At 40.5% G+C, this 22,631-nt stretch overlaps 2 protein-coding genes across 2 annotated transcripts; one reads left to right on the forward strand and one right to left on the reverse strand.

The window, feature by feature from the left end:
* Window positions 1-1,271: 1,271 nt before the first annotated feature.
* On the forward strand, window positions 1,272-18,104 carry pcid2 (PCI domain containing 2). Its single transcript, XM_053615296.1, has 15 exons — window positions 1,272-1,359; window positions 2,649-2,703; window positions 2,803-2,892; window positions 5,039-5,112; window positions 5,203-5,268; window positions 5,396-5,437; window positions 5,559-5,613; window positions 10,387-10,490; window positions 10,587-10,662; window positions 11,309-11,450; window positions 11,567-11,667; window positions 12,979-13,052; window positions 13,183-13,308; window positions 16,438-16,561; window positions 17,794-18,104. Exons 2-15 carry the CDS (start codon window positions 2,668-2,670, stop codon window positions 17,881-17,883), a joined length of 1,200 nt encoding a protein of 399 aa, XP_053471271.1. The 5' UTR covers window positions 1,272-1,359; window positions 2,649-2,667; the 3' UTR covers window positions 17,884-18,104.
* On the reverse strand, window positions 18,042-22,403 carry prozb (protein Z, vitamin K-dependent plasma glycoprotein b). Its single transcript, XM_053615295.1, has 8 exons — window positions 21,991-22,403; window positions 21,621-21,784; window positions 21,323-21,347; window positions 20,550-20,663; window positions 20,267-20,398; window positions 19,936-20,045; window positions 18,940-19,057; window positions 18,042-18,799 (listed from the first exon to the last, which is right to left on the reverse strand). The coding sequence occupies exons 1-8, from the start codon at window positions 22,076-22,078 to the stop codon at window positions 18,270-18,272; spliced, it is 1,281 nt and encodes a 426-aa protein (XP_053471270.1). The 5' UTR covers window positions 22,079-22,403; the 3' UTR covers window positions 18,042-18,269.
* Window positions 22,404-22,631: the final 228 nt, after the last annotated feature.

Genomic DNA, 22,631 nt, shown 5'->3' on the forward strand with positions numbered 1-22,631 from the left:
CCTGGGATAGGCTCCAGGTTCCCCGCGACCCTGTAAGGATAAGCGGTATAGAAAATGGATGGATAGTAAAATGTCTGAGGGTCCTCACTGACCGCTCTAAACCCTGTATGCAACATTCCTAACAACAACTCACTTCAAATCATTTCAATGACTAATGCGGTAAATCAGTGGAGCTGGCAACCTGGCGCTTCTCTTCTGAGACAAGTGCATGCTGGGAAATGTCCTCAATGTGCTTTGTTTACTGAGGGACACTGCTGTGAGCTGATTATTAACGACACAGAACATTAATAGCACGGAAAATTATTTATTAATGATTGCATATAAAGTGATGATGATGATAATAATAATAATAATAATAATCTTAAAACTAGAAACTGACAAAACACATATACACACATACTGTATGTATATACGTTCAATTGATATCAGATATTGATTATATTAATATCTTCACATACAATATTTGACCTTTTTCTTAATAGTAATAATGAATAAGTATCATTGGTGAAATCCAACCCACTGTCTTCCAGTTATACATTAAATATATATATTTTTTTCTTTTAATGCAAACTTTTGCACTCTATCCAATTAAATACACAGAATTTAGCCATGTGCATTCAGTTCTGAAAAAGATTGCCGGGTCATTTGTTTAATTTAAAGACTGATGATTGCTCTCTTGCCTCAGTGAAGCACTAAAATAAAAAACAACAACATATTTTTGTGTTTATCATCGTGTTTACTTTGATTTCTTTCAGCTCTACACTCATTGCTGATGTGCTGATGAGAAAAAAAAATCATTAAGAAGGTGAACTTTTAAAATGAAAAAATTCTTGAGCCTTTGAAACAAACAAACAAACAAACAAACAAACAAATATCGGGTTTTATTGATTGCTAAATGTAACTGTCATTGAAAAATGTTCAGATTAATCAGTTAACTATAGAAGATATGAATAATCAACATTTGCAGCTATTTGTTTATCTATTTATCTTCATTTTCCCCACAGTGGCTAAATAAATAGATTTATATTTGTGTAAGTAAAACAACTCAAAATGAGATTTTAGTAGGAAAATTGACGGTGAAATAAACCTGATGTGTAATAAATGTCAGTAGAAGAGTGAAATAAATAAATTAAATTAAACGTATTATTGTTATTATTATTATCATTATTATTATTAGTAGTAGTAGTAGTATTAATTTAGTTTTGTGTGCAGTACACAGTGGTCCGTGATAAACGTCGCGAATCTGCGTTAGTGGAATTGTCAACTCGTGTATACAGGAAGTGAGTCTGTGACGGTATCCGGCGCGTTTAAACGCTCGTGCACACTTCGCAACTCAGAGGCTGATGTGAGAGTTTAGAGGTAAAAAAAAATAAATATATTTGGGTCTTCGTGATAATAACACCGAGTCCTGGTCACTAGGGCGGGTTTGTCTGATGACGACACCCTGAATTAGCGTTAGCGTAGTTAGCATGTAGTGTAGCTAGCACACCAGCTTAGCAGGTTCAGTCATGCTGTTTATAAACACTGAGCTTCCGGTTTATGAAGCGCACCTGTCTTTAAAGTTCACACTGCAACTCTACAGTTCCAGAGAGAGAGAGAGAGTGTGTGTGTGTGTGTGTGTGTGTGTGTGTGTGTGTGTGTGTGAGAGAGAGAGCGAGAGAGAGAGAGAGAGAGAGTGTGAGTGTGTGTGTGTGTGTGTGTGTGTGTGTGTGTGAGTGAGTGAGTGAGAGAGAACAGTCAGTTCTCCTCCATCGTGTGTGTGTGTGTGTGTGAGAGAGAGAGAGAGAGAACAGTCAGTTCTCCATCGTGTGTGTGAGAGAGAACAGTCAGTTCTTCATCGTGTGTGTGTGTGTGAGAGAGAGAGAGAGAGAGAGAACAGTCAGTTCTCCTCCATCGTGTGTGTGTGTGAACAGTCAGTTCTCCTCCATCGTGTGTGTGTGTGAACAGTCAGTTCTCCTCCATCGTGTGTGTGTGAACAGTCAGTTCTCCTCCATCGTGTGTGTGTGAACAGTCAGTTCTCCTCCATCGTGTGTGTGTGAACAGTCAGTTCTCCTCCATCGTGTGTGTGTGAACAGTCAGTTCTCCTCCATCGTGTGTGTGAACAGTCAGTTCTCCTCCATCGTGTGTGTGTGAACAGTCAGTTCTCCTCCATCGTGTGTGTGTGAACAGTCAGTTCTCCTCCATCGTGTGTGTGTGTGTGTGTGTGTGTGTGTGTGAACAGTCAGTTCTCCTCCATCGTGTGTGTGTGTGAACAGTCAGTTCTCCTCCATCGTGTGTGTGTGTGAACAGTCAGTTCTCCTCCATCGTGTGTGTGTGTGAACAGTCAGTTCTCCTCCATCGTGTGTGTGTGTGAACAGTCAGTTCTCCTCCATCGTGTGTGTGAACAGTCAGTTCTCCTCCATCGTGTGTGTGTGAACAGTCAGTTCTCCTCCATCGTGTGTGTGTGTGAACAGTCAGTTCTCCTCCATCGTGTGTGTGTGTGAACAGTCAGTTCTCCTCCATCGTGTGTGTGTGTGAACAGTCAGTTCTCCTCCATCGTGTGTGTGTGTGTGTGAACAGTCAGTTCTCCTCCATCACTGCGCATGTACTCTTACTGCTGAAAACAAACTCAAACGTTTTTATTTTATTCATTCATTTTATTTTTTCAGATTCGAACCCAAGATCAGAATGGCTCATATCACGATCAACCAGTATCTCCAGCAGGTGGGGTTGGTTTGTTGGTTTGTACCGAGTGACATTACTGAAAAATAAATGGTCTAAAATAAAATACTGTATATACTGTAACAGCAGTCTATCTTTCAGATCGTGGAGGCCATTGAGAACAGGGAAGGCAGTTTCTGTGCAGAGCTTCTCTCTTTTAAACACCCACATGTAGCCAATCCTCGACTGCAGGTAAGGCACGCTTTCTTTTACTGGTTTATTTGTATTTCACTGACTGGTTAGTGTGTGTGATGATTAGCAACATTACAATGACCTTATTCCAGATTGTTCAAAGGAACAGCGCTGGAATCGACCTGAAAATGGCTTAGGTTTAAGAGTAGTTTGACTTTTTTTTTTCAATGTGTGTGTAAAGTTGTGTAGTTTATAATGACAATGTAAAACTGTTACAGTACAAACAAACAAAAATCATAGGATGAGACAGACATGAGAGAAAGTTTTAGCAAAGCTGTTGTTCCAAATGAGCTGAGGTACTTAAAGGGATAGTTCACCCACAAATAAAAATTCTGTCATCAGTTACTCACACGCATGTCGTTCCGAACACGTAAGTTCATGTTCGGAATCACCAAAACTTTCAAGCTCCAAAAATTTCATAAAGGCACTGTAAAGTAATTCATGGGACTCCAGTGGTTTAATCCCAATGTTATGAAGCGCTGTGAATGCTTTGTGTCCTTCACAGCTCTCACAATGTTTCTGTCATCAACTGCTGTTGTTTCATTGGCCGAGCTGTTTCATGTCTGTTTGTTAGTACGCCAGTGGTTTATTATTTTTTTTAGGACATTCTAAACTGTTCTATTGGCTATTGACAACGTTTGTGCAATGGCTCTGTTTGATTTTCCCTCTTTTCTCATCTTCAAAATGGCTTGCTTTTCTCCCATACACAGCTCTCTGGTCTTTATGTTGGTTTATCCTTTTTAACAACAAATGCAGTCTTCACAGGCTCGACCCAAGAGTAGACATTCAGAACTATTAAGTGATTAAACAATCAATCTAACAGGACACACCTGGACAACAAGAAACACCTGCTAGGTGCCATGTTTCACTATTTTTTTTTTGATCACTTGAAAAATGTGTGGGTGCAAACAAAAGGTGCCACGTTCTAAGTTGTTTAACACGTCTAGATGTAAACATCAGGAAACGAAAGCTGAAATTCTGACCTATCGTCTCATATTTATCTTTTGATCTCAAACCCAAATGTCTTCAGTGTATAGCATAAACAACAGATTTGTCCTTGCGGTTCCAATACTTTTCCGAGGGGACTGTAGATATACATCTGGGGTTTGCCTTGCAGCTGCTGCTGTTATAGAAAATGAATCACCAGCGTCTGAGCAGCGCTGTAACAAAAGCCTCTGAAGCATTCTGAAGCATTCAGTAAAACATTCTACAAAATTATATGTTCTATTTAAAAGAAATGCTCAATGATAGAAACAGCTCCCTTTAGCCTTTGATTATAACGATTACAGTTTAAAGTAAGTGCGAGTCTCGTCCTCAGATATTCAGTACGGGGAATCATTCTTGTCTGTGATTACTCGTGTTACAGTAAGTCGAAAACCTTGGCATATTCCTTTAAACCACACTGTATAACCTTGATTAAAACACATGTATTGAATAATTATTTAATTACCGACAAATTATTTAGCATTATGTCAAGGGATAAATAATTGATTAGATTTAAGGTTGTAATCTTCATCAGGAAACCGTTAGAGAAGCTGTTCGTTTGAAAGTGGTCTAATCTGCATTAGAGGTCGACCGATAGTTATCGGTAAAATCCACTGAGTTTGGTGGTATGATAACCGATTAATCAACCGATGGTTTTAAAACTGATACTGAATGAAAACACTCAAAGTTGCTGAACTTTATTACAAAAATAAACTGTACTGAATGTACCATGAAAATGTACTGTATTTAAAAAAAAAAAAGAAATAAATATTCATATGTGAACTGTTAATAAATATTAAAGTAAATAAGATATACGTCCAAACTGAACCAAAAAGTAACACTCCGAATAAAAAATATAAATTGAGACGTCCAACATGAATAAATGTGTTTTTTTTTTTTTGTTTGTTTTTTTTTACACTTCAAATAACACAACAAAATTTGTCAGTGATAGTTTTTATTTCGCCTCTAGAGGCCGCTCTCGTACTGTATAATGACAGCGGACCCTTCTCAGCTGCTCTCGGTGTGGATTTTTGCTGAGAACTGGTAACTCCAGCAATCGGTTATCGGTGCCGTTTAGTCAGCAAAACCGATCAATCGGTCGACCTTTACTCTGCATCCTGTCGTGCGAAATATGCTACTCAGGCTTGTTTTGTGTCAACAGCTGTCCAGTCCAGAGGACAAATGTCAGCATGTGCTGGAACCTCCTTACGACGAGATGGTTGCTGCACATCTGAGGTACGTGTACTCAAGAGACATTTCTGCCACTAAAACCATATGATATAAAAATCCTCAAAGACGCGCTTCTCTGTTTCTTCTGTCTTACAGATGCACGTACGCTGTGGCAAACCATGACTTTGTGGAGGCATACAAATGCCAGACAGTGGTGGTGCAATATCCTTTCTTAGAAGCATAAATAAGATCTCGTGTGTAGCAGATGTAAGAGGAACGTGGGAAATGTTCAGCGGTCGTATCGATGTTTCTGTAATCACAAACATCGCTGTAAACCTTAACATCATACATCATTTCTGAAAGCTTTCCAAGCTCACAAAGAAGAAAACTGGTACGATGCCCTTGGTGTTTGTTTGCATGTATGCAGCATTATCTAGCTATTGATCAGTGTCTGGATGAGTTCTTTTGGTTCTAACTGTTACCTGCTGTTCATCTCTTGCTTTGTCTTTCAGGGCGTTAGCTATGATGTTTGCTGTTACACTCGATCTGCGAATATTTGCCAACAGCGTAAGTGAACTAAGCAGTAACCCTTTGTTTTATTCACTCACTTTGTTTGAACCTGAGGGGTAGGTTTCATTTCAACTCACCCACTGCATGAATAAAGTTAGGGTAACTGGCCCATATGATATGGAACCAAGAGAGGATTGATCTATTTTGAATGGCTCACAAAGAAAACATTTGACTATTTCTTTGAGATTGTTACTATGGTTACGGGCGCTATGGTTCTAGGTTAGTGGAGATGAGAGCAGACCTGTCCCAAGCCCTGCACTCCTTATTCAAGTCTGCACTTTGGTGACGTAGGCTGAGGGACGCTGTCTCTCTCTGACTGTGTATGAGTTAAAAATGATCATTTGGCGCACGGCGTCCATGTTCCGGTCTGTACTGTTCCACATTACAATACTACAGCAGTTTCATTCGCTCTTATTAGTGAACAAGACTACAACTTCCTAACAAACTGGAATATGTGAAGAGAAGAATTTCACTGTATTATAAATAGAAGTTGTCCGATAGTGGATTTCACCGAGAACTGAGTAGGGCGGTACCTGCCGATAACCGATTAATCAACCGATGGTTTTAAAATCGATACTGAATGAAAACATAACGCTCGAAGTAAAATATCGCTGAACTTCATTACAAAAATAAACAGTACTGACTGTACCATGAAAATGTACTGTACGTTCTTAAATGAAAATATATAAATATTAATGTATTAACTATTAATAAATATTATTAAAGTAAACAAAATATATCCATCCAAACTGAACCAAAATGTAACGCTCCAAATAATAAATAAAAATAGGGACATCCAAAATGAATAAAAAAAACCCACTACATATAACACAACAAAATTAGCGATAGTTTTTATTTCACCTCTAGAGGCCGCTCTCGTACTGTAGAATGACAGCAGACCCTTCTCAGCCATTCTTTCTTCTTCTATCAATTCTAAACAGTGCCAGTATGTACGCATATGAGCTTGTCTTAAATGAGAAATTATATAGACTAAACTAGCTGGTTATGACCGTTATAGCTAGCAGACTACTAGGCTGCAGAATTAAAATGAATGTTTTCTTTGTAATCCAGACTAAGGCTATGAGCAAGTTTGTATATATGTAAGTGTATATTCTTACCTTACAAACAGCCTTTAGAAAAAAGAAGTTGCTCATTCTGTACCAGTAACGAGGTGAGCGACAGTCGCAGAGCTTCAGCGACGTTAAACGTACAATGTTTTTAAAAAGTTCGGATGGGCTTCAAAGGGTGCAGCAGAACGGTGTTTGAGATCACAAGGTCGATCCCTGATGATGTCACAGCCGTCTGTAGCTGGAGAGCAAAATACGGTCATGCTCGATGGGTGGAAGGAGGGCCTTACTCTCTCGCTCTCCTGTCAATCACAGCAACACAAGCCAGTTTTAGGAGTCGAGTCTGTGAGCTCATGTATGTGGACGGGCAAAGAGAGGGCTTTTTCCGTGCGTGTTATGCAGTCCTGTGACGCTGCATGAGCAACAGTTTGTAAAGATGCGGTTGACTTGGAGGAAGCATGTGTTAGCCTTCACACTCCCTGCTTGGTAGCTGTTGATATCGGAGACCTGGCTGGTGGGTGGGAATTTTGTCTGTGTGTGTGTGTGTGTGTGTATATATATATATATATGTGTATATATATATGTATTCAATTCAATTCAATTCAATTTTATTTGTATAGCGCTTTTTACAATAGACATTGTCTCAAAGCAGCTTTACAGAAATATCAACATGGTATACAGATATTAAAGGTGCGAATTTATCCCAACTGAGCAAGCCACTGAGTGGCGACGGTGGCAAGGAAAAACTCCCTAAGATGTGTTAAGTGGAAGAAACCTTGAGAGGAGCCCGACTCAGAAGGGAACCCATCCTCATCTGGGTAACAACAGATAGTGTGAAAAAGTTCATTATGGATTTATATGAAGTCTGTATGGCCTTAGGAGCAGCCGTAGTCCCAGCAGTCTGGAATTAGAGAAGATTTGAGCTCCATCCAGAGGCAGAAAGGATCTGGATCTCTAGTATCTCCATAAATTCGTGTGGGGCTCGGCGAAAGGAGAGAGGGAGAAAAAAGATTATTATGACTGCGAAGTAGTAGAACAGAATCTAGTCAGGGTAGGCTTGAGTAAACAAATACGTTTTAAGCCTAGACTTAAACACTGAGACTGTGTCTGAGTCCCGAACACTAATAGGAAGACTGTTCCATAACTGTGGGGCTCTATAAGAGAAAGCTCTTCCCCCTGCTGTAGCCTTCACTATTCGAGGTACCGTCAAATAGCCTGCATCTTTTGATCTAAGTAGGCGTGGCGGATTATATAAAACCAAAAGGTCGCTTAGATATTGTGGCGCGAGACCATTTAGTGCTTTATAGGTTAATAAAAGTATTTTATAGTTAATGCGAGATTTTACTGGGAGCCAATGCAGTATTGATAATATCGGTGTGATATGGTCGTATCTTCTAGTTCTAGTTAGGACTCTAGCAGCTGCATTCTGGACTAACTGGAGCTTATTTATATTCCTACTGGAACATCCAGACAGTAAGGATTACAGTAATCTAATCTAGAGGTGACGAATGCATGAACTAATATTTCCGCATCATGTAGTGACAATATATTTCTTATTTTAGAAATATTTCTGAGATGAAAGAAGGCTATCCTAGTAATATTATCTACATGAGCATCAAATGATAGGCTGGAGTCAGTAATCACTCCAAGGTCTTTAACTGCTGCACATGATGAAACAGAAAGACCATCCAGAGTAACCATGTGATCAGAAAGATCTAGACTTCTAGCTACACGTGGGCCTAATAAAAGTATTTCTGTTTTATCAGAATTAAGTAGAAGGAAGTTAGTTAACATCCAACGTCTAATGTCCTTTACACAATCCTCAACCTTACTAAGCTTCTGTCTGTCCTCTGGCTTCGCTGAAACATACAACTGTGTATCATCAGCATAACAGTGGAAGCTAATTCCATGTTTACGAATAATTTGACCTAGGGGTAGCATATATAAAGTAAAGAGCAGTGGGCCTAAAACAGAACCCTGTGGAACTCCAAAAGTAACCTCAGTACGCATGGAGAATTCACCATTTACATCTACGAACTGATAACGATCGGTCAGATAAGACCTGAGCCAGGAGAGGACTGTTCCCTTAATACCAACAACATTTTCTAATCTATCAAGGAGAATAGTGTGATCTATAGTATCAAAAGCTGCACTAAGGTCGAGTAACACAAGCAGCGAGACACAACCCTGATCAGAGGTCAGTAGAAGGTCATTTACTACTTTAACTAACGCTGTCTCTGTGCTATGATGAGGTCTAAACCCTGACTGATACATTTCATGAATGTTATTCCTATGTAAGTACGAGCATAACTGCTTTGCTACAACCTTTTCTAAAATCTTAGAGATGAAGGGGAGATTTGATATTGGTCTATAGCTGGACAATTGAGACGGGTCAAGATCATGTTTTTTAATCAAGGGTTTAATAACTGCTAATTTAAGTGATTTAGGTACATAGCCAGTGCTTAGGGAAGAATTGATTATATTTAGAAGTGGTTCAATTACTCCTGGACAAATCTGTTTAAACAAACATGTAGGTACGGGGTCTAGTATTCAAGTTGATGAATTGGCTGAAGAGATCAATGAAGCTAGTTCGGTCTCTCTAAGCGGAGCAAAACACTCTAAACATTGATCTGATATTGCTACATTGTCATGTAATGGGTTTGTTACAGTACTGTCCGGTTTTAATTTAATGGCCTGAATTTCACGTCTAATATTTTCAACCTTATCAATGAAAAATTTCATGAAATCTTCACTGCTATGTAATGATTGAGTGTTTCTCTCTGTAGTGCTTTTATTCCTAGTTAATTTTGCTACTGTGTTGAAAAGGAATCTAGAATTGTTTTATGTTTCATGTATATATGCGCACACACACTACCGGTCAAAAGTTTGGGGACACGCGACTGAAATGTTTCTCATGATATTAAAAAGCTTTTGATCTGAAGGTGTGTGATTAAATGTGTGAAATCAGTGGTGTAGACAAAAATATCATCGTGCCGACGTATTCATTTCTTTCATTAGAAAACTAACATTTTATTTACAAAAAAATATTTTATTAAACGGACGACTCGGAGCGAAATATTCCGAAAAAGCAGCCAATAAAAGCAGAGTCCAGCGTCGGTGTGAACTCCTTTAATACTGTTTAAAAAGCATCTCAGGGAAATTCCTCAAGAACTGGGCGTCTACTTTGAAGATGCTCAAATATAAAATTATTTTGATTTATTTTTGATTTTTTATCACAACATAATTCCCATAGCTCCATTTGTGTTACTCCAGAGTTTTCCAGATTTTATGATTATTCAGAAATGTGGGGAAAAGTAAATAAAAATAAAGAATGGGTGTGTCTAAACTTTTGACCAGCTGTGTACGTGTGTGTCTGTTTATATATTTATGTATATATAATATAAAATAATATAATATATATATAAAAACACACATCTGTACTCGTTGATCAGACTGATCCGAGCACTGAGATTAACACTGAAAGCATTTGAGGGGTTAAATTCAGGTGAAGTTCATGTAGGCACGGGAAGGAGACCCGCTATACAAACTTGTTACACGTTCACAAGACTTTGATTTGGTAAAAGTGATTCGAACGAGATGGTCTTGCAATCAGAATCTCAGATCTCGTCGGGGTATTGGGGGTTCACAGGTGGATGTGGTTTAAGTGATGTGGCTGAGAGGTGTTTCTTGCTTGTGTGGGCAGGCGGAGCAGCAGCTACAGAAGAAGGGCAAGGGAAAGGTCGGAGACATGCTGGAGAAGGCAGCAGAGCAGCTCATGAGCTGCTTCCGAGTGTGTGCCAGTGACAAGTGAGTACACACACGCCGTACTCGCACCTAGATACCAGCGCGTTTGCATGGTCCGGACCTGTGTGTAGTGACCTCGTTCATTTTCTGTCCTATCAGTCGTGCAGGTATTGAAGACTCCAAGAAGTGGGGGATGTTGTTTCTCGTCAATCAGCTGTTCAAGATTTATTTTAAGGTAATAACATAGTCAAGCACTATAACGTTGTCAGTAAACAACACCTAGCTACATGTATTATTTCTTTTTTTTTATAGATCCAGACCTGCTGAACTTTATGCTGTTCTATACGTTCAGCTTTAATTCCAGGGGTTTAACAAAAATACTGCTATCTTTGAACTGTTCAGGAATTACAGCCGTTTTGTCGAGTCCCTCCATTTTCACAGGCTCAAAAGTAATTGGACCGTTGACTGATCAGCAGTTTCGTGGCCAGGTGTGGCCTGTTTCCTCGTTATTTTACGACAAAGTAAGGAGACGAAAGGTCTAGAGTGTTGAATTTGGATTTGGCAGCCGTTTACGTGAACTCTCGAGAGGAGCCTGTGAAAATGGCGAGACTCTAATAAACGGCTGTAATTCCTAAACGGTTCATGCGGTATTTTTGTCAAACCCCTGGAATTAAAGATGAACTGAACTGAAGCTTTAACTTAAAAAGGTCATTAAAATGAAACATCGTGATACAAATATAATGTCTTGATGTGGAGATTTTTCTTTGTCATGTTATCCACCATGTTGTTAGGAAGGACTGTTTTTTTTAAATGTGTTCGTTGGAAGACGTACACGATGATGATTTGTTTGTGTAAGATGTGTTTCTGTTGTCTGACGTCAGATCAGTAAGTTGCATCTGTGTAAGCCTCTTATCCGGGCCATCGACAGCTCCAACCTGAAGGATGATTACAGCATGGCACAGCGAGTCACCTACAAGTACTACGTGGGCCGCAAAGCCATGTTCGACAGCGACTTTAAACTGGGTTAGAACTCGTATCTCACGTTGTTTTATTGAAGCACAACAGACTATGATGTCTTGTGCAGATGACGAATTGATGATGATCGACTGCATTTTTTTTTTGTGTGTGTGTCTTGACAGCGGAAGAGTATTTGTCCTTCTCCTTCCAGCACAGCCATCGTTCCTGCCAGAGGAACAAGCGTCTCATACTCATCTACCTGCTGCCTGTTAAGATGCTGCTAGTGAGTAGGGAACCGGACTGTGGTGTTTTTTTTTTTTTTTGTTTTTTTTTTTTAAATCATCACTTATCAAAAACTACTTCACGTGTCGAATTACATTTCTCACATAAGATTACGTCATTCTTCGGTATTCAGTTATTTACTGGTTAGCGTAGATCAGGGGTGTCCAATCTTATCCGGTGGGTGCATTCCAATCAAGCAGGAGGCGTGTCTGATTCCACCTGTTTAATCTGTTGATCTTGGCTTTCAGTAGACTCATGTGTGGCTTCTGCTTGATTAGAAGGAAAACCTGCACCCACACTGAACCTTTCCGAATAAGATTGGACACCCCTGGCGTCGATATAGGGGAAGTAGGGTCTGGGGTACTGATCAGAAGTTCAGGGGTTCAAGCCTCAGCGCTGCCACTGTTGGGCCCTTGAGCAAGGCCCGTAACCCTCTCTGTAGGGTTAAGGGCCTGTATCATGGTTGTATCATGGCTGACCCTGCGCTCTGACCCCAACTTCCTAACATCTTGGGATATGTGAATTAAATAATTTCACTGTGCATATGTATATGTGATAAATACAGACTCATATTTATCTTTGCTTGTGAACTTTTCACACAGCATTTGCGTTCGATTCTCTTTGCAGCAGTGATTTGTCTTTCTTCGCATCGCCCAGATTGCTGTGTGTTAGTAATAAAAATAAGCGGGCGTTTCTTTTCCGTCTTTGTGTCTGACTGCCCGTTAGTGTGGTTTTTCCGGTTAAACAATGAGATGACTACTACTTTTTGCCAGAAAAATAACTTGTTTTTGGGTGACTAATTTAAGCGCACAGTCTGGTTAAAGCGTGAATGTGGGTTTGAAACGTTCTTGTAATGAATTAATTTCCTTCACGAAAGATCTGTAAGTGTCATTGGAAAATCGAGGCCACTATCAAACACGTGATTATTATATCATACGGTACAATCGTGCCCGTATACAAACGCTGACCATGCAACCATGTAGTTTTACAGAGGAAATTGTGTGGGCGGGTTTACTGTGTGATAGAATTTGTACATGCACTCGCCCTCCACTTTATTACACACACCTGCTCATTCATGCAGTTATGTAATCAGCCAATCGTGTGACAGCAGCAGCAGCACAATACGTTCAATCATGCAGATACAGATCAAGAGCTTCAGCTACTGTTCACGTCAAACATCAGTATGAAGGAAAAAGTCTGATCTCTGTGACTTTGATTACGGCATGGTTGTCACACAAAACAGTCTCTAGAGTTGACACAGATTGGAATCTTGACACTAAACTCATGACCTGTTGCCGTTCTGTATTTCCAGGGCCACATGCCAACAAACCAGCTGCTTAAGAAGTACGATCTCATGCAGTTTGCAGACGTCACTAAGGCAGTGAGGTCTGTTTGTTTTGTTTTTCCTCTCTTATGTTATTCTTAAGCATCAGTATTAAAACATTTTTACCTCACGGATCCAGCAATGATATTATAAGTGCTCATGATCTCTGGTTTTGTTTTCATCCTCTGCTAGCGAGGGCAACCTTTTGTTGTTGAACGAGGCTCTTGCCAAACACGAGACCTTCTTCATCCGCTGCGGGATCTTCCTCATCCTCGAGAAGCTGAAAATCATCACCTACAGGAACCTTTTCAAGAAAGTGTGAGTTTACTTCAACGTCACGACTCTATCGAAGGACACTGTTCTCATCGGGTCTGGTTTCAGGTGGTATTAGTAATGAGATCACTTAATTAACTTGGACTACTTTTACAGTTCTAGGCCTAATTAAGGTAAGTAAAAGGGAATTCCTAAGCAAACTTATACCTAACATCCTTCGAAGTGTTTAGTCACATACGTTTATATTGTGCTGCTTTAGAAAAGTAAGCTTCACAAAGATCTACGCTAGGTTTTAATACATTGGGTTGATTGATACAAATATCTGCATGCTCTTTTTATTAAACCGGTACGAGAGAGAGAATGCGTGCAAGCTGAGCCTGATGTAATGAAAAGTATGAAACTAGTAGGGAGTCAACAAAATGTGCAAGGGATTATACACTGGCATGGTGGTAGTAGGAACCTGACTTGTGTACAAAAAGTTACTTACGGCAGTATCTCGGTTCTCTGTATGTCCTCAATATGCATGATTTTAAAGGTTTAAAAACAATGACTGAATAACACTGGAATCTCTTGCGTGTTAATTCGCACATCTAGGTAGCTAGGTAACAGAAACGAATATCCGCAATCCACATTTTCATGTCTGAAAGGTTCATCCGTAAGCTTTATTGTAGATGGACATGCCTCTCATGCACAGGGAGTGTAGCACCTGTGCACAATTGAAGAGTCAGTACAGCATAAGGTATAAAAATAGTAGGCAGAGTTTATTCCAGCATAAGGAAGGGACATGCCATCGGCACAAACGGAGAGTGCGAACACATGCAGTGCCTGGACAGTCCAGGAAGAGCTTAAAATAGCATTCGGGAATAACGACGCAAGGCCGTCGTCTCGCACGATTGGACGTTGCAAACATAGAAACGTAAAACAACTGCTTACACGAATAGTCTACTTTTCGTTCTATGTGTGTGTGTGTGGTATGTGTGCAAGGGAAGAAAGATAAACACAGTTCTGAGCTGATCTTGGGGTCCAGCGGACTCGTACACAAGATCGTCACGATGTCTCCCAAACAACCTGATAACTGGATTTGATGCTAAAGAACAAAAGATCAATCTGGGGTCAGATATCAGTCCCTCCGTGATTTCTCGATTTTGCAAGCAAATTCCGCGATATTCGGAGGAGCTTGCAATTTTTCAGAAATTACCCAAGACTTTCCACGGGTTTGGGCCGAGACGCATCATGTGACGTCGTCACAACGCACATTCAGCCACAGCCGTCTTCGGTTCATGTGCGGCGGACATGATTATAGCTAAAAGGTCTCATTTACCAGCAAACAAAGTAGTTTTCTGCAAAAAAAAAAAAAAAGAAGCCTACAAAAAACACCACAAATATTTGCAACAATCACAAAAAAATACAGAAATCCTGTATGGACTAAGATGCCATGCTAAAAGGAATATGATAATGATTATTCTTCTTCTTATTATTATCGATAATCAAACATCATTGTTATTTTTAAAATTTTAGATTGCAATTTCACACCCCACCAAGTGCAATCTTGTGATACTCGCAGTGTGCATGTAACCTGAGCGGTTCATTCACTTTACTGCCAAATTGTAAACCTGAGCCTGGCATGGAGCGCAAAAACAGTCAGTACATTCACAGGGACAACAATAATCCGATATTAACCCGATTAAGACGATACTCTGATGAAGAAACTAGCATGTAAACAGTGATTATTGATGACCTTAATCCGATTAAAGTCATACTCGAATTAAACACAAATGGAATTAAGACGTGTGGAGTATTCCTGTTTTAGTCGTATTATCGACATGCGTTACAGACACGTACACACCTTAGTCACACTATTAACCTCGTGTGGGAGTTTTCACCGCATTTTGCTGACAGGACACGTACACACACGGCAGCGCTCGTCCGATTGACGGCAAACAAGAGAGCACGGCTGCGTCCCAAACCGCGTACTTACCTGCTATATAGTAGGTGAAATACATGTGTTTCAGCAGGTAAGTACGCGGTTTAGGACGCAGCCCACGTCTTCAAGCAGTCGTCTATTTACACGTATAGCACGACAAATAATTAACCGCACTTGAAGCGTTCGTAAAATTAAAAATAAAAACACCCAAAACTGTATACGGTACCAAAACGAAGACGAGCTGTATGTCGATACGTGAAATTCTGTTGGGACGTCTGATGGCGTGGCGCGGCGCGGTGACGTAATGACGCGTGCCGTTAATCCATCTATGTTCTATAACGTGTAAAACGGGAACATGACGGGAATATTCTAAAAGCGACTCATGTAAACACCTTAATCACAATATTGTCTCATTCAGAATAAGGTCAGTAATTAGATTACTGCTGTCTGTGTAAACGTAGTCAGTGACTCATGGCCCTGTGAATGAAACTGGAGCTTGAGGACTGGATTAAAAACTTGGCTTGTCATAGAGAAATCCACGTTCCTTTTGCATAATGCTGATAGAACAGATCAAAACATGGGGATGTGACATGGGTTCATGGAGCCTTCCTGCTTGGTGTTAACAGGACAAGATGATTGAGGAAGTGTGATTGTGTGGGGAATGTTTCACTCGGATTTCAACCCATGAAATGATTGATGTCTTTCTGTAAGAGCTTATTGCTCGTCTGTCAGTCAAGTCTCAGGATGCATTCGGTATTATCTTGACTATTTTTATCCTGTTCAGAGTGGCACCTCATGGCTTCAGGGTCCCCGGTTTGATCCTGAGCCGAGATCACTCTGTGTGGAATTTTCCGTAGTTCTCTGGTTTCTGCTCACTACCCAAAAACATGCCAAAAGGTGGATTAGTGGCTCTAAATTGTCCCTTTGTGTGAATGAGTGTGCGTGTGTGTGTGTGTGATGCTCTGTAATGGACTGGTGTGGCATCCCAACAAGTGTGTGACTATACTTTGTGCCCAATATTCCTGGTATAAACATATAAAGTAGTTACTGAAGATGAATGAATGAAATTTCTATGAATTAAATAGTGTTTGGCTGCCACTGAGACTTCATTCTAGAGGCATCCAGAACATGATTCACCACAGGTGATATAAAAGTTCTTTCCCATGGGTAGGCCATGAATCTATGAGCGTGAGAATTCATAGAACATCCGTTTGGCCTGCAAGTCATTCTGACTTTCTCCCTCTTTCTAGGTATCATTTGCTAAAGACTCACCAACTTCCTTTAGATGCATTCCTGGTTGCACTGAAGATGATGCAGGTGGAGGAAGTGGACATCGATGAAGTTCAGTGCATCCTGGCCAATCTCATATACATGGTAAGATAGTCATGCATGGCACAGCATTGATTAGAGGTACAAAGTAAGAGCCTTGGCTCTTATGAGAACTTTGCAAATCACATACTTTGTAAAGTTACAGAGCTCAGTGTTGGTTAATGGCTAATGGTTCTAATTCAACTCTTCCATCTGCCAGGGGCGGTGGTGTATAAAACCTAAAGAACCCCTTGTGCATGCGCACTGTTTATTGCTGAGCCTGGATTCCCACTAATTCATAGTTCTCTGTTTTGCCTTCACAAAAACCTCCATTTTTCTAATCATTGATTGGTCCATGCTGTTATGCATGCTAAAGCACAGACTTTCAGCTTTAATTTTGAGGCCATTTCAAACATCTGCTACTATTAGAGCTGTACCTCTAATCTGCAGATGTTGATGCCTCTGTAAGGAGGGTGATTGAAACCTCACTCATGGTGATGGGACATTTTTGGATAGATGCATGTGATCAGGTGTGGTTGGTGCAATCTGCTGCGCCTGATGCATGAAATCAATCTTGCAGAATCTGCCTTTGGACCTTTTGGTTGCAAAAAGAAAAAAAAAGAAGCCCTAGACAACAGGGTGCTGATTTTGGAATCATGAAGGCTATGCCTGAAAATTGAACGGGCTAAAAATGGGCTCTTTGCTCATAGGCTGGTCAGATGACTCTCGAGTGATCCTGCGGCTTAAATCCAGGTTTTCTGCCCGATATCGTATCCGTCAACTTGTGAATCACTCTACCGAGCCGTTACTAAGGACAAGCCCACAGAATGTTCCTTAACTGTGCCCTAGTGCATGTCGTGCAGTCATCTGTTTCTCAACTCCTGACCAGCCAGCCGTCTGTTTCTCAGACTACTTGCTATGGGGTTAAGATTTGGCGGACTCTTTTGACAAAGAGTCGAGCCCACTTTCATCACCTTGGCATCTACTGTGACGTGGTAGTCTACAAGAAACCTCTCTTTCTCATGGCTACTAGCTGTGCATCACCATACACTTTCCCTGAGTAGTGTGAGTGCACCTGATATCTCCGAGTACTTCTCATGGCGTTTATACACTGCTCCTGGTGTTTAGGAGGAGTGAAATAGAATGCTAGTTGCTTGTGTATATAAAGACATTTGTTGCTATTCTACATGATCATTAAGTAGTTGGGGCAGATTCCAAATAAGACATTAACATCAAGAATTCATGTTAATTCTGAATAACTGAGAGAACTTTATCGTGTGTAATTCTGTCTCACACAGGGTCACATCAAAGGCTATATTTCTCACCAGCACCAGAAGTTGGTTGTCAGTAAGCAAAACCCTTTCCCACCCTTGTCCTCTGTATCTTAAACTACAGCTGCCATAAAGGATCTGCCAATCTACAAGCTCGTCTACGCTGACTCCTGTTGCATTCATGTCATTTAGAACAGTAGTTCCAGATTTCATAAATTGTCTCCCCATTGTGGTGCGCCTCAATGCTGTGATACCCGGCAACGTCTCAGCAGGCGTTTTCATTTTGTATTATTTTCACTAGTTTTTATTCTCTGTGTAAAATAAACAGTTTTTGTACAAATTTTCATGATTTTCATGTATTTGAGACTACGCAGGATCAGAGGAAGTCAGAGGGATGCACTTGAACACTGAATGAAAGCACAGGTTCGTTCTGAAAGCAGGATAATTGCTGTAATCTTGTTAAAACGGTTGCATCTTCGAGACTAAGCTTCCGCTTGAATGTGTCATGTTTGGCCCTCGGTGCTCAGTAAAAGTTTGCGGATCCACAGTAGATATCTGGAAATTTTGGTGAACACGAGTCCCTGACTGCAGTCAGTTTGGGACAAGAACAGTCCGGTTAGGAAAGCTGTATTTCCTTCCACTGTAGCCACAGGAGACCCAGATATAAGATCACACTCTTTCTTTTTGTGCTGCGATCGTCTCCGTTCAATACCTTCAGGCTCTCGCTCCTCCATACAAAACATCTTATTGGTCAAGGAGAAGCTCAGGTTGAGTTTGGAATGGCAGACGTCCAGCGAGAGGTACGAAGGGTTGTTGGCTTCGCCGACAAGCACGCCCTCTTTACCACTTTTCATCAAGATGTTTTCACTAAAATCCTTCTCTGGGAGGCAGAGTTGGATGGTGCCCAAACCCAACGCAATCGACTCGTTAAGCACCAAGAATGCCAAGTCATCATCAGGCTTGCCAGTCAAATACCGATTATGAAGAATGCTTTTGGTCACTTGGGAAGCATGTACTTGTACTTTCGAGTGACCTGTAATGGAAAACAAAGACAGGGAACTATACGCAAAAGAAGCAAAAACAATACATTGAAGTGTTAGTAGGCTGTTAACCAGAGATAAGGCTGCAATGGCTACAGATTGGATAAATGACATAGCAAAGGCTGATGCTCACCAATGACCAAGGAAAGATTTCTGTCTGTTGTCATGCATGCAGCTGTAGTAAGTACGGACCTCCTTCCAAGGATCACGCCATGGCAGATCACATCACCACCAGCATCCACAAAGCTCACCTACCCGACAGTGAGTTGCATCTATTTACACCTAGTTCGTTATCAGTATTCTGTTCTCTTTACCCTGGGTCCACAGGAATGACATTACTGTGCTCAAGGGGATTCAATTTTTTGGTACAATCTTGAAGATATTTCATCAGTCCTTCAAGGAGCATCATCACTTGCTTGATGACAAAACGTCTTCAAGGTTATACCACGATTTTAATCGTCTGATTTACACTACCGGTCAAAAGTTTAGAAACACTCGTGCTTTTATTTATGTATGTATGTATGTATGTATGTATGTATTTATTTATTTATTTATTTATACACGTTTTAGAATAATAAGAAAGTCATCAAAACTCTGGAGTAACACAAATGGAACTATGGGAATTAAGTTAAAAATTAAGTAGAAAAAAAGGAAAAATCTAAATAATTGAATATTTTAGCATCTTCTAAGTAGACCCCCTTTTCGCCTAGAATTTCCAGAAATGTATTCTTGACATTTTCTCGACATATTTCTTGAGGAATTTCCCTGAGATGATTTTTAAACAGTATTAAAGGAGTTCCCACCGACGCTGGACTCTTATCAGCTGCTTTTCGGAATATTTCGCTCCGAGTTTAATAAAAAACTTTGATTGTAAATAAAATAGTTATGTAATGAAAGAAATGAATACGTCGGCACGATTATATTTTTGTCTACAACACCGACTTCACACATTTAATCACACACCTTCAGATCAAAAGATTTTTAATATCATGAGAGACATTTCATGAGAATTTCATGAGAGACATAGAGTGTCTCTAAACTTCTGACCGGTAGTGTACTACTACTACTACTAAGAATTTAACAGTCGACACGGATTACTGACGTTCTTTACGAACCTCAGTGCGCTCACCTGCCACGGGCATTTTCCTTGGGGGCAGATAGAGTCACCTTGACCTGGTTTAGTATTCCTGCCGGTAAAGTCCTCAGATAAGACCCTGACGTTCCCACACGGGTCCTGAGCTAAGAGAAGGGTGAATATTACGTCGATCAGAGTTTGTTGTTTTTAAATCGACTCCATGTTGAGAAACAATGTCTACATCTCTGTCCCTGACAACCCCCACAATCTATGATTGTGTTAAGCTGTTTATATTTGATGGGGGGGGCGGGCGGGGAAGCCCTACTAAGACGACAACGTCAATCTTATGCCCTGAAACCCAGAAGAGAATACGAGTGTTGCAAACCGTGAGGTATGCAGCTCCTGCCGTCGCTGTGAAGGTTGTAGCCTTTGGCGCAGAAGCATCGGTACGATTCAGGTAAGATTCTGCAGTAGTGTTCACAAACCAGAGCGCCTCCAGTAGGGCATTGAGAAACATCTGCGTAAAGACGATTATTCACTTATGCTACACGCCAGATGAATCCCGAACGTCGTACTGGGTGTAACCGGGAGTGCGGACAACTCGGAAGGTTTAAAAAGGCACTATGTAGAATCATGAAACCAAATATTTATACAGTAACACTCTTTACCCCTTTCACAGTTGTGCCCTGTGAACATGTCCGTGCACTTGCAGCTATAGCCTCCTATCTTGTCTTTACAGGTGCCACCATGTTGACAAGGATTGGTTTTACACTGATCTCCATCTGTATTAAAGCAAATAATGTTACTATGACGCAAAAAACACGGTGGGTGGGTTGCACCAATAAGGATTAAGATTAAATCAAGGTTTATTTCATAATTCCGTTGCACCAAACTTTAAACCTTGTTTAAAAATAAGCAGGCTTGCATTTAAACCATCACGTTAATCCTGGATTTAATTTCACAGTAAACCTGGATTAACGCTAATCTTGCTGCTCCATCACTTTAAACTCAGATTTGTAATTATTTGTATTTAAATTTGTCCATTTGCTCATGTGAATGAGCGGTTAATAACGGCAGCTTAATTTTTATTTAGTTTAAAGTTCACGATCCCTTACATTGGTGCTGTTTAGTTACACTGGAGAATTCAGTTTTTCCACGTTTATGAAATCCACATGCACTGCTGCGGTGTCGTCAATGGCGAATCAATCACGATGGAGAAAATGAATCGTAAACGTAGGTTTTCATCGCAGGTTAGAATTCTAATCCCCGATTTGTTAATCTGTGCTTAAAATGGAGTGGTGCAACACAACTCGATTTATTAAAATAAAGCCCAGATCGACAAATCCTAGATTAGCTCTGAACTGTGCTTAATTTAATCCTTCTTGGTGCAACCCACCCAGTATGTTTAATCATACAGTCAGGACAAAGGAGAGATGCTCACCATAGTATATGGTCCAAAAGTCTTCCTTTTGAAGGCAAAATGCACAGTAGTGTGATTAGTGGACAAAATGCGATGTATTAAATATTTACTAAAACTCTTCCAGTGCTTTACAGCGCATATAAACAGTCATTTCTCTGATTCCTTACGTAAATCTATTTCTAATTATATAGTCGTTCCAGTGGTTTTAGGAACAAGTGAGTCATGCTGTTGCAGAACTCGTAATAATGTACCCAACATGAATCATCGTTCTCTCTCGGATCAGATTCTCAGAAAGAGGGGTTCTTAGGGCGAAGCTTACTGTTTTCTGGTTGTCCTCGAAAACCTCTCTGGCCTCCTCCTTGTTGCATCTTTCCTCATAACACTCTCTTTCCAAGCTGCCCTTTAGAATTTCCTCCACGTAGAACGTATTGGCACGTTTCGGCCGTGCGAGGATGGCCTTCGCTTGTGGTTCAGACTGGAAAACTTGCAAAGATGAAAAGTGGACATGGGGTGCTAGTTAGCAACACGAGGTCCTGAGTAGTCGTTAAGACCAGTACACTCCAGATTCACGTCCAGTAGAGTAAGACGTTTTGAATATAGCGCTTAGCGTGCATCTATTTATGTTTCTCTTGAACTAATCTGGAAAATTCCATTGTTCTTATAAAATAAAATAAAATAAGCTTCTTTACCCGTTTGGTCCGCGGTGGTCAACAGATATGCAGCTGTGAAATAGAAGAAACTCCATGACTTAAACTCCATCACAACGCCTGGCCTCATTCGCTCTGACTCTCGCCTCCTAAACTGTTTTTCCCGTTACAAGAACACAAGGTCTGTTCAAGCATGCACTCGTGTGTGTGTGTGTGTGTGTGTATACACACACACACACACGTGATAAGGTTCTTCAACAGTCAGTTCAGTTACTGTCGAACCGCTGCTTTAGTTGCGATTATTAGTCAGAATTTTGCAAGTTGTCGTCGTAAATTGTAAGGATTCACTCTTCAGACACATGCTTTCAGACATAAAACTTTCCAGAAATATGAAACGGAACCTAGCGAACTGAAATAGTGGAGAAATGTGCTGCGAAATTTGCAAACAGGGTTGAAAATTTGCCCAGAGGAAAGCTTCGCAAACAGTAAAAGGACTCTAATCTGCAAACAACCGAGCAAACAGAATTGTCCCGAAGTAGCCCATTGGATAGGTTTGGACCTTAATCCCTGATGTTTTTCTCTCTGGAGTACTGATTCACCGCACGTTTTAGCATTTTTCAAGCTCTACTTGAACTCTTTAACTACTTTAAGCTCGAAGCTTTCAAGCCCACTTTAAAAACGCA

The sequence above is a fragment of the Ictalurus furcatus genome, chromosome 26 (genome assembly GCF_023375685.1).
Source record: "Ictalurus furcatus strain D&B chromosome 26, Billie_1.0, whole genome shotgun sequence".
In the NCBI taxonomy this organism is placed as follows: domain Eukaryota; kingdom Metazoa; phylum Chordata; class Actinopteri; order Siluriformes; family Ictaluridae; genus Ictalurus; species Ictalurus furcatus.

Bases quoted from the DNA above. Each gene is read 5' to 3' on its own strand.
- pcid2 (XM_053615296.1), top strand. From the start codon at position 2,668: ATGGCTCATATCACGATCAACCAGTATCTCCAGCAG. The intron at 5,269-5,395 runs ATATCCTTTCTT...TTAACATCATAC, and splicing joins TGCCAGACAGTGGTGGTGCA to ATCATTTCTGAAAGCTTTCC. The intron at 10,663-11,308 runs GTAATAACATAG...GTCTGACGTCAG, and splicing joins TGTTCAAGATTTATTTTAAG to ATCAGTAAGTTGCATCTGTG.
- prozb (XM_053615295.1), bottom strand. From the start codon at position 22,078: ATGAGGCCAGGCGTTGTGATGGAGTTTAAGTCATGGAGTTTCTTCTAT. The intron at 21,348-21,620 runs GTAAGCTTCGCC...TGCCTTCAAAAG, and splicing joins TCGAGGACAACCAGAAAACA to GAAGACTTTTGGACCATATA. The intron at 20,664-21,322 runs GTGAGCATCTCT...GCTTTAATACAG, and splicing joins CTTTTGGACCATATACTATG to ATGGAGATCAGTGTAAAACC.